This window comes from Penicillium soppii, assembly GCF_028829465.1.
Source record: "Penicillium soppii strain IBT 18220 chromosome Unknown utg000006l, whole genome shotgun sequence".
Classification (NCBI taxonomy): Eukaryota; Fungi; Ascomycota; class Eurotiomycetes; order Eurotiales; family Aspergillaceae; genus Penicillium; species Penicillium soppii.
In genome coordinates, this window is record NW_026643236.1 from 2360956 (window position 1) to 2372022 (window position 11067).

Below are 11067 nucleotides of genomic sequence, written 5' to 3' on the forward strand. Positions count from 1 at the left end.
ATCTCTTTTATTTGAGTACAGTCTTATACATTCTTGTACAATCCTCTCCAGATTGTCTCCAATTTTCCCCGCACATCTCCTAAGCCCAAAAAAGGAGGTGGACGCACCGGTGTATTATCTGGAACTCTGAATAGATATGCTATACTTATATTAAGAGTATCAAGAAGTGATATTGCCATATAGTGCTGTACTCATACAACACAAATATACGAAACGGGGAAGTCCAACAGGTGACATCCGATTTGCGATTTTAATGCCTGCGTTGGTACTTCACTCTCTATAACCCTGCATCCAGGCACACTTCTTCCCAATAATCTATGTCACATTTGAATGAACAATAATTTCTTCCAACATTTTCTACTCATTTCAAATCAAATATCAACTCTTTGACATACAACTCATCATGCCATTTGCCACAGAAGTGCTCAACGACCCCACAATCCCAGCCTCACTCCGCCAACAAGCCTTGGACCGCATCTTTACAGATCCAGGCCTTCCCCCGTCATTTACAACATCATCTTTCTGGCTCCAAAACCCCCAAAAGTTTGAGCCCAAAGAAAAGTCCCTCCCGGAGGAGGTAGATATTGTGATCGTTGGATCTGGCATCACCGGCGCATCCATTACACGGACCCTACTTCAGAATGGCGCGTCCTCGCCCTCGATCCTGATGCTCGAAGCACGCAGCATTTGCAGCGGTGCAACAGGCCGAAATGGCGGCCACATTATCGAAACCGCGGATGAATACGCCGATCTCGCTGACACCCTTGGTGTTGAAGATGCCAAGAAATTATTGAGATTTAGACTTGCGCATTTAAAAGAGATGTTGGCCGTTGCCGAAGAACTGGGCATTGCCGAAGAAGCCCAGGCACGCAAGGTGCAGTTTCTGAGCGTCTACTTTGGCGAGGGCCCGTGGAAAGATGCTCTTGAGCGCCTGCGCCGGTTTAAGGAGGCTATGCCCGAGGAGGCCACGGAGTGGACCTCGTTTGAAGGAGATTCAATTCCAAAGGTATGCTAGCGATCTACAATCGATAATCTTTCGCCCAGCATTGAAGCTCCAGCTGACCCGTCCCAGGATTTCCTTCTCAACCGCGCACGCGGGATCGTAGCAGGCCCCGCAGGCGCCCTATGGCCCTACAAATATGTAACCGGCATTCTGGCACATCTCCTCGAGAAATATCCTGCGCAATTCCGCATCGAAGAGCACACCCCCGTGCTAGCCATCTACGACGACACCGCCAGCCCAACCCCGACATACAAAGTCGAGACCAACCGCGGCACTATCAAGGCCCGCCACGTCATCCACTGTACAAACGCGCACGTAAGCCACCTCGTCCCCGGTATGCGTGGTCGCATAATTCCCGTGCGCGGGCAGATGTCTGCGCAGACGCCCGGTGACCGCTTCCCGTGCCAAGCAGCGGCGCATTCGTGGCTATTCAACTACGACCGCGGCTTCGACTACCTGACGCAGCTGCCGAAGGGGCAGATGATGCTGGGCGGCGGGTTTGCGCATGGCGAGCACGGCGGGCTGGCGGAGTTGGGTGTTGCCACGGACTCGGAGATGAGTCTGTACATCGACATTCATCTTTCCGGGGCTCTGTCTGCGGTTTTTGGGCGCGAGAACTGGGGCCGCGTGGACGGGGAGTCGGTACAGGCCATGTGGTCTGGGAATATGGCTTTTAGTTCAGATGGGCTTCCGTGGGTGGGGAGGTTGCCTGGGGCTGCGACTCGGCGGGCGGAGAATGGTGAATGGGTTTGTGCGGCTTTTGGTGGGGAGGGAATGGTACAAGCTTGGCTTTGTGGGAGGGCGCTGGCGACTATGTTGCTTGTTGGGGATGGGATGCTGGTGAAAGGTGGTGATACGGATCTTTCGTGGTTTCCGCACCAGTTGCTTTGTTCTCGGGAGAGGTTCGATACTACAGAGTTGCTGAGAGACGTTGTCGATGGGTCAATCCCATAGAGCTAGTTTGTAGCACGATTGCACCCTAGTCTTATTTATGTTACACCCGCAGGGTTGCTTTTTATATATGCGAGGTATGTCTTAGGCCCGGGATCCATCGTGTGATTGGAGGCATCTTTTATCAGATGATGAGCAATTGAAGACCGTTTATGTTTTTATCTTTGTGTAATCGTGATCATAAGAACCTCACAGACCCCGCATTGGCGATGGCAATATCTGACCGGTGGTTGAGTTAGGTTAGGGTTTGGTTATAATACTGACATGACCGGCCATGTGCATAACAATAGGCATCCCAATTCCAAAAGCTTGACGAAAACTGTGAAACCCTGGCCCACCGCTGTACGCCTCCCGACGTTAAGTGCAAATCAGGCAACCATCCGCAGCTATTGTACCACTTCGTACAACCTTGACAATCTGATTGTGATCTATCGAATGTCAAAGTCATTCATTGGAAAGAACAATTCACAAATGCAGAAATTTCTCGATAAGTAGAACCATGTGAAAACATGAATATCAAAATTATTTTAATTGCTCCAGAGGACGCAAAATCAAAAAGAGCCCCGGAGTAAAAAGGTAAATACCACTCAGTTCCTGATCAGTATCACAACAAGTATCCCAGCTAGGCAGCTGAATTAAATGTTCCTCCGCAACTATTCTCAGAGAGGGTCTATGCTATTCTGTAACCGTGCCATAGCATAATGTCACTGTGGGCCAGCATGCCCATGCCCATCCACAATACTCTGATAACGGGGAGCCAGTCGACGACGAGCAGACTTACCCCACAGTATCATGGGAACAATAGACGCTGTCACGACAAGACTGATCATTCCACATGCAATGAACATATTCTGGATTCCATTGCGTTGGATCCAGGGCGTGATCGCAAAGGGAATACCAATGCTAACTGCATTGCGCATGAATGCCACAGCTGTGAATGCTTCACCGGTGATCTACAAACATCAGATGTCAATTCACACTATGAGATAGAAGCAAGGGATGTAGCAGAACATACCTCCCGGTAACTATCCATAACAAGAACCAATGCTGCGTCACTGATACTTCCCAGACCAAAGCCGAATAAGGCACCGGCGACATTTGGGTAGATCCAGTGCATTCCCTAAAAGAATCAATCGTGTTAGGATTCAGCCAAATCTCGGAAAATAATTCAGTCTCACCCTTGAGATGGTAGCACCAAACATAATAAGGCCACCAGCCATGAAAACAGCCGGTAGGTGGAGGATATACAGCCGCATCTCGGGCTCATAGTAGCCCTTGTTCCGACGGGCGTAGTACAGAATCGACCGATCGCCCAGGAACCCACCGTATACGGCTCCTAGAATGTTTCCAATGAGCGGTCCGGCACTGGAGTACCCGATTTGCTCGGGCGTGAAGAGATATGGCGGCATTGGAAATGTCAGGGCCAGCACGTTAGATAGAACGGTTAGCCAGACAACTCCGGCGGCGTATTGGAGAGCTGCGAATGCCACGGCGGGAAAAATGAGGACGCCGAAGGGGCGGTAGAAATGCGGCCAGAGGGGCTCTGGTGTTGGGGTTATGAGGGCGAGTCGTGTTCGCCATGAGTTTCGAGGGATGGTGGGGTCCAGGATGTGGTGGGAACGGGCTTGCTCGATTACCGTTGGACCTTTGGCTATTGAGGCGGAATCGGGTATATTTTTGGTGCAATTGGTGTCTTTGGTGTCTGGGTCTTGTACGTCTTCTTCTACGATGGTCCCGGTCTGTGCGATAAGCAGAGGGACGTATTTAGTCTCCTCGTACAAGAACAAGAAACACAGGAAGAGGATAACGTTGAATATCCCCATTGTCTCGTAAGAGGAGCGCCAGCCGTGGCGTGTAGCTTGGGCTCCGGCTGCCATGGGCGTCAAGAAGCTCTATTTGGTAGTCAGCGCATGCGCCTGGAAATTGCACTGGAGTAGAACCACATACACCAATCATGACACATGTCATGTATAGTCCGTTCATAGTTCCTCGGTGGTGCACGTAGTACAGGTCCGCAATCTGTACTACATCAGTAGGGGGACTATCCGCCACTAAGGGGTTTGTCGTACTGTTATCTCGGCAATTGACTCGTTGGTGGCACCAGCCAAGCCTTGTAGTAGGTTGGCAATGTACAACTCGGTCAGGGTATGCATCTTGGAAGCCCAGAACGAGGTTGCAAGCATCAATGCTGTTGAAACGATGTAGACAGGTCGTCGGCCATACTTTTTGGCGAACGGAATGAAGAAAATACAACCAGTGGCCAGGCCGACGAAGTTGATTGACATTGCTCGATTGAGTTCTGTGTAGGTAACTTCGAGATCGGTAGTCATCTGCTGCCAGAAGATGGCTTGTATGGATAGTCTGGAACAGTGATTAGTTTAGTAACGCTGGCGTTTGCCCTACTCTGGTCACACTCACGCGGTGAAGATGAGAATAGTCATTGCCAGAACAATGGTGAAGTTCACAGATTTGCGGGCTGTGCTCCAGTTCTGTATATAACATTAGTCAAGATTGTGGATATGTAGTGTTCAAGCTTTCACTTGCCAGAGGCTCATTGGGATCTGAAGAGGGTACTGGGTCAAGCACAATAATCCGTTGGCCGTGCTCATCAGTCTCGTTATCTGATATCAATCAGTGAGCAACGAACTGGCGGTCGGGTATTAGGATATGATGATACCTTGAATGAGCTTGAACGTGCCCGGTGGTTGATCCATCTCGTCTTCGAAGGAAGACACAGCGTGGAGATCTGCCATCTCTTACTGAAAGATTTGGCAACAGTTGATGTAGAACACAAGGGCAGTGCGCAAATGACCAATCTCATGTGGTGCTCAGTGGAAGTAATTGAGCAGGGACAAGAAGAAGTATTCAACAGTGTGTTAAGTTCTCGCCGTCAAGTCTTCGAAGAAGACTTGAAGTCACCGAGCCAAACGATTGTAGAAATAGGATTGCCAAAAGAAGTGATGGCTCTGAAACAGAGTATACCCAGCGAGCGACAACCCGATGATATATAGTCGATTCTCAGCTCGCTCAGACAATTGAGCAACACATGATAGACGTTGATATCATTATCCCAGCGCCACAGATACGAGAATCCAGCCAGAGCGATAAGCCATAAGGTCCATGATAAAAAGTATTGTTGATTGCATTCATTACGGAAATGCGGAGGAAATGCCCCCTCCTGAGTTGGTGGACTTGTCAATCATCTGCTCCATGATCGACGTCTCTATCTTCGAATATTCTTTTGTTTTTCGTTGCGTCGGCCTTCCTATTTGGGTTTGGTGTGGGCTTGTGTGAGTTTGGGTGGGTTTAGTGCATATAGTGACGAAATGACTCTTCCCTCAATCTAGCAAGGGAGGCGTGACAAACATGGATAAGCAAACATGCGAATGCACAAACAAGTAAACTGTGCTATATCCATCATATATTGCTGTAGATTTGATGAAGTTTCCATTGTTTCGAAGTTTGGTTTCATTTGAATGTCAAACACGAAAATATGCAGTGACTGGCAATGAACTGGCCAGTTCGCTATTGTCTGATGGTTGTCTTTAAGTGATCAGTATCTGTCGATTGCTAAGTTGTATTTTACCGACCTGACCAGTATAGATCTCAATCATTAATTCCAGTTTGTAAAGTTCTAGTGGTAGTGTATAGCGGCGCAAGCGAGAGCCATGGAGCGTATTGTTCCAAGTCCCAATCTATGTCGAGAAGATTAGCTTGAGATGGATCCAATCATAGCCGATGAGGTCAAAGCTTCCAATCATCTATCAACAGATAGCCAGGAAAGGCAATTCAAGGAAGTGACAAGCCCTAAAAACAGCCTAGTATTTGTAGATATAGAACCACAGAAAAACGCGGGGAAGCCAAGAATCCTGAAGCCGGACGCGTGACCGGCAGTTGAGAAACAATTGCACCCAAGGTAACGGGAATCATATCATTGGGCCTGATTGTCATAAATGTCCCGGGACAATTGCATACATCAACCTGCCGCCCTGGCTGAAGCCGACAAGCCGGACCTTGACTGAAAACGGCAGGTAGACGCAATCTATGTCGCGATGTCAAAGTCGATGTTTACCCATTCGAGCTCTAAGCCCGGTGAAGCTCGATCCAAATGGAAAGTCTGTGTTAATTCTCCGGATCCTTTTCTCGTCTGATAATCTCGCCAGTACTTTCCGAATGCACCAGTGCCGACGTCCATGTGTTTGTCGTTGCGTGAATTCCATGACTTTCCTAGAAGCAACTATCTCCAATCCCGGAGGAATGTCGAAAACGCAGGTTAAGGTTGACCTCTTTCCAGTTCATAAAGGTGTGGATTTGTCAATCTCCTTCATCACAGAGCAGACTTTGGCGATCAGCGAAACTGATACAGGATCTACCAGATTGTTCCATTCCCGCTATTGCGCGGACGGTTCACCATGCTTTTTCGTCGGATCCTTTGATCCGATGGCTGCGTCCGAGTGCTGTTCCGTGGGTGCAGCAGGATACTGGCATATGGAGTTGGCAGTATCGACGGATTCAGCGGATCATTTTTGAAGGGCAGGTATTCAGATCAGGGAGTGTTGAGCAGATGGCACAGCAATATCCACGAAGAGGGAAGTATCAAGAATCCACAAAGAGGCCCCACACAGCCCTTGCTACGCTGCCAGATAAAGAGCCTACTACATCCTTGCTCGACGAAGATTTTGCCTCCGGCAGTGATGATGCTGGTGCTGTGGTGTTCCTATTCCCACCACCTGCACATTTATCATGGTCTATTCGACGTTTATGGCTAGCATGTAAGCTCTGGCTACTGGACTATCTCACTCCAGCACATGATAGTGGCGTGAGAGAAAAGGTAACTCTGAAGAACACCCCGATATGGCGAGTTGATTCTAATCGATCTTCCAGCGTGTGGAAGTACTCCTTGACAAACATGAAGCGAGTGAGAAATTACTGAACACAATGTTTCCCCGACAAAAACTGTGGTATCTTGAAGTCATTGCTGTGCACCCTTCGCTGCAATCACGGGGACTGGGCGGTGGTGTTATGAGGTGGATCTTGGAGCATGTTCGCGATGAACCGATATTTCTCGAGTGTACCAGGGAAGACAACCTTACGTTTTACCAGAGCTTTGGGTTTGAGGTGGTTGAGGTGGTGGAATTGGCAGAAGAGGATCAGACCGGAGATGTGTTCAAGCATTGGGTTATGGTTCGTCCGGGCAAGTCATAACAGGATAGACAAGTATATAGTCGCAACAAGGCACTTTGCTCCATGTTTGACATATCTCTTGGTATTTCCTACTCATAGAACTAGCATTTGTGACAAACTATTCATCAATTATATCAACCCCATTTCAATACCTCTTTGTCGTGCCAAATCATGCACACTAAGACTAGAATCTGCCCTTTGCCATAGCTCTTCCAACAAACTGAGAAGAATTTCACATTGGCGGGAATCCAGCAAGCTGTTCCGGATGATCTGCTGCCACTCGGGCTTGTGACACAACACCTCTACCTCCAATCCCACGATGAACGTGGGGAACAGGATCGCGTTTACGATGTGTGCATCCTCGAGCGGGCGCTCAATAGATGCAAGGCGTAGGGCATCAAGACTCGCTAGGATTCGTGAAACAAGAACTATAGTATCCGCCGGACACCTGGCGGGTTGTCGCCAGGCCGAGACGTTGTTCTCGGGGGAAGACACAGGGGCGTTAGCCTGTCTTCGTAGTGCCAGGATACCAGCAAGCTGGTGCGCCTCCCACAGATAACATTGCAGAAAACTGCCTTGCTCGCCTGACCAATCCCAGAACGTCTGCTCTGTAGTTTCCGAACCGATCCCGGCAAATATGTCGAGCAATGTCCGAGGCAGACCGCTTACAGGCTCAATCCCATACCTCGGGGCAGCGTGCTGGCAATATCGGCGCCAGATACCAATTACCGAGCTCTGGCGACCGACAGCAAAACAAGGAAGATCCATGAGACCCATTACCTCGACGAGGTGGATGCGAAAATAAGTCGGAGTAGACGGGCGATGTACATCGTCCAGGCCGTTGCACTGCAGAATGCGGTGCATCCCTTCTAGATGCATAGTCCAGGGTAAGCCGTGCATCAGCTGGACAAGGTCAGAGCTTAAAATGGAGGACAGCTGGAATCAAAAACCAGGGGCTACCCACGCCAATGCTACACAGCAGGAGTCCGGATGTTAAAGTCCCATCGGAAAGGGTCGTGCTGCATGCCAGCTCCGATCGAAATGTTCTTAATGCAGTGTCAAAATACTCGCAGAATCGAGGAGTGACTGTACTCGACAACGCGAGTTGGAATGCAATGCAGATGGAATACAAAGCGCGGGATTGTTGACAGAGCTCCGGTAGTCGTAGATGAAGCATACTGTCTCTGGCTGTGGTTGAATGAAGGGCATTGATCCCATTGTTCATAACTGCGAGCCTTAGTGGAATTCCCTCTCATCCAGCGAAGCAACTCACATTCATTGAAAAGGGCCTCATCTCCAACCTCAACCCTCTCACCGAAATCCAGTTCATGACTCCCATCAGAGCCTACCAATAGATTAGCACCAAACAACATCACCAAATGCCCAAACGCAACTAACCAGACTTTAATCGTTCAGACCTCTCCAACTTCCTCCGCTCCCTACTCAAATCCCTCTTTCTCCCCTTCTCCCTCGGCGGCACAGAATCCTTAACCGGCTTATCAGCCCCCGTAAAGCGCCCCCTCGACGCAATCCCTGCGCCCCATCGCAGCCGAACCTCATAACCCTCACACTCAACCCCGCGCTCAGCGCAATTCCGACACAAAGGGCGCGCATTATCGCACCGGCGCCGCCGTCGCTTACACGTCCAACACCCCGTATGCGATCGCGTCGACATACCGAATGTAGAGATTTGTTTTTGGGGGAGTTCATGCGAAAAGGCGACAAGGCCCAGATCTTTTATTGTTCTGCGGGGACCCAAGCAGATCATGCGGGTCTGGAGGATCGCGTCCGGCTGCCGTTTTGGGAATTTTCATTTACGAATCGCTGCCAATCTCCGTATCTACATAGTACGTATTACATAGTACAAGCATATGTACATATGTATATATGTACGTATATATCATGATCTGCGCTTTGAGGCTTTAATTTTGATCCTATTAAACAGTCATCTCATACTAAACTATGTCCTTTCAATCCCCCGTTTCTAAATGCACAACCTTCATCCAGGGCTTGGGCACCCTCGACGGCCTACAGTATGCCAATGGCGTGCAGCAATTTTGCGGAATTCCATATGCGCATCTTGCTAAGCGCTGGACGCGCTCGATATTGAAGACTGCGTGGGAAAACGATCACCACGATGGTACCAAGTTAGGGTAATTGTCAACCGCCTCAACCGCCGCCATAATAATTAATTAGCCTTGTCTAATGCACGCAGAAATGACTGCCCAAGCCCAATGATCGAAGGCGATGACGCGAACGAACTAGTACCCGTCCCACCCGCTGCGCATCTCCCCACGACCCAATCCGTGGACGAACTCTCCGGCCTAGTAATGAACATCGTGACCCCAAACCTTTCCACTCCCACCGCATCCAACCTGCCCGTCTTCGTCTACGTCCACGGCGGCTCCCTTCTCTACGGCGGCGCAAACTTGCCAATCTTCGACGCCGTAAACCTCGTCTCGCACAGTCTCTCCATCGACCTGCCCATCATCGCCCTAAGCTTCAATTACCGCGTTGGCATCGGCGGGTTCCTCGGCGGCGCGCATATCGCCCAAGAACTAAAGCACGACGGACATGCCGGCAGTGGCAATTTCGGATTCACGGATCAGCAAGTCGCCTTCGACTGGGTGCAGAGGTATATCGGATGCTTCGGGGGCGATGCGGGGAACGTCACAGCTGTAGGCGAGTCTGCTGGTGGGATCTCGATCAGTAACCAGATGCTGGCCGCGCAACCGCCCGTTTTCCGTCGTGCGGTCTGTATGTCTGGACTTTCAGTTGCTATCCCGGCTTGGACGATGGGTGATCATGATGAGCTCTTTGAGCGTGTTTGTCGCCATTTCGATATTGACGCTGCGGCCGGTGATGCTTTGGATAGGCTGCGTGCTGTGCCGCAGCAGGTGCTTGCTGATGCTACGCCTGCTATTCAGGGGGTGCCGTCTGGTACGGGAAATCCGTGTCTGGATGGGTGGTTTTATGGTGAGCGGGACCCGCGCGAGGTGCATGTTCCGCCTGCTTGGTTGGAGGGGTTTATGATTGGCGATGTTTATCATGAAGGAGTTATTTTCCATATTAATTTAATGGAAGAGACATATGGTTCCATTCGGGGGGTTCTGCGGCGGTATATTGATGACGAGTCGGATGTTGATGAGATCCTGGGTGCGTACGAGATTTGTCAGGGGTTGGAGCTGGAGGTTTTGCTTGAGCGTGTTGAAAATATGTGTGGTGATGCAATTTTCAAGATTCCTAATTATGTGACTGCGCGAGAATGTCGTAGTCGGGATATTTTGGGAGGAGATATGTTCCTTTATCATTTTGATCAGCGTTCGAGAATTCACAATTCATTCGAGGGCACTGCATATCATGCCCATGAGTTGCTTTATTTGTTTGGGAATTTGGAGAATGAGATGAATGATGCCGAGAGGAATATGGTGAAGGAGTTCGCTTCTGCTTGGATTCGATTTGCGAATGGCCTTTCACCGTGGAAGGTGGAGGAGGGTGAGAGGAGGTGGATGGTCTGGGGACCGAATTCCCAAGGTGAGGTGAAGACCGAGGATGAAGACCAGGACATGAGGAACTATACTCGCATGGAGTTGATATTAAAGTTAGGAGGTGGTTCAGCATGGAAGCAATGGATTGCCGCGATAGATGCCCTTGTAAATAATCGTCAGTGATGAATCAGACTAGTTAGTACTTGCCAGGAATCTCGAATATATTTCTGTACATTGCGACTCAACTTCAGCCTAAAGATCAAGCAGGTGTGCCGTGCGTCTTTTAGTACATGCACATCAAGGGTACCTAGGCATTATGGGAAAAGTGATTGAGAGGAAGATTTTAGCCCAACCAGGCCAAAGAAAAAGATGAATTGAAACAATCCTTCGATCAGTCGATCATGAAAACGATGATCTTCAAACGGAAGAGTATGACCGAAC

At 49.6% G+C, this 11067-nt stretch overlaps 5 protein-coding genes across 5 annotated transcripts; 3 read left to right on the plus strand and 2 right to left on the minus strand.

Moving 5' to 3' along the window:
- Positions 1–403: 403 nt before the first annotated feature.
- On the plus strand, positions 404–1957 carry N7529_008255 (NAD(P)/FAD-dependent oxidoreductase; the record flags this gene model as incomplete). The annotated part of the gene is made up of 2 exons (XM_057243782.1): positions 404–1006; positions 1073–1957. 2 exons carry the CDS (start codon positions 404–406, stop codon positions 1955–1957), a joined length of 1488 nt encoding a protein of 495 aa, XP_057095320.1.
- A 701-nt stretch (positions 1958–2658) lies between these two features.
- Positions 2659–4707, minus strand: N7529_008256 (putative MFS transporter; the record flags this gene model as incomplete). Its single annotated transcript, XM_057243783.1, has 8 exons — positions 2659–2907; positions 2970–3074; positions 3133–3846; positions 3902–3973; positions 4024–4315; positions 4373–4443; positions 4499–4575; positions 4632–4707. 8 exons carry the CDS (start codon positions 4705–4707, stop codon positions 2659–2661), a joined length of 1656 nt encoding a protein of 551 aa, XP_057095321.1.
- A 2185-nt stretch (positions 4708–6892) lies between these two features.
- On the plus strand, positions 6893–7159 carry N7529_008257 (GNAT family N-acetyltransferase; the record flags this gene model as incomplete). The annotated part of the gene is made up of 1 exon (XM_057243784.1): positions 6893–7159. One exon carries the CDS (start codon positions 6893–6895, stop codon positions 7157–7159), a length of 267 nt encoding a protein of 88 aa, XP_057095322.1.
- A 108-nt stretch (positions 7160–7267) lies between these two features.
- On the minus strand, positions 7268–8813 carry N7529_008258 (Zn(II)2Cys6 transcription factor; the record flags this gene model as incomplete). The annotated part of the gene is made up of 4 exons (XM_057243785.1): positions 7268–8041; positions 8103–8365; positions 8412–8483; positions 8537–8813. The coding sequence occupies 4 exons, from the start codon at positions 8811–8813 to the stop codon at positions 7268–7270; spliced, it is 1386 nt and encodes a 461-aa protein (XP_057095323.1).
- Positions 8814–9100: 287 nt separating this feature from the next.
- On the plus strand, positions 9101–10809 carry N7529_008259 (uncharacterized protein; the record flags this gene model as incomplete). The annotated part of the gene is made up of 2 exons (XM_057243786.1): positions 9101–9291; positions 9354–10809. The coding sequence occupies 2 exons, from the start codon at positions 9101–9103 to the stop codon at positions 10807–10809; spliced, it is 1647 nt and encodes a 548-aa protein (XP_057095324.1).
- Between the last annotated feature and the right edge of the window lie 258 nt (positions 10810–11067).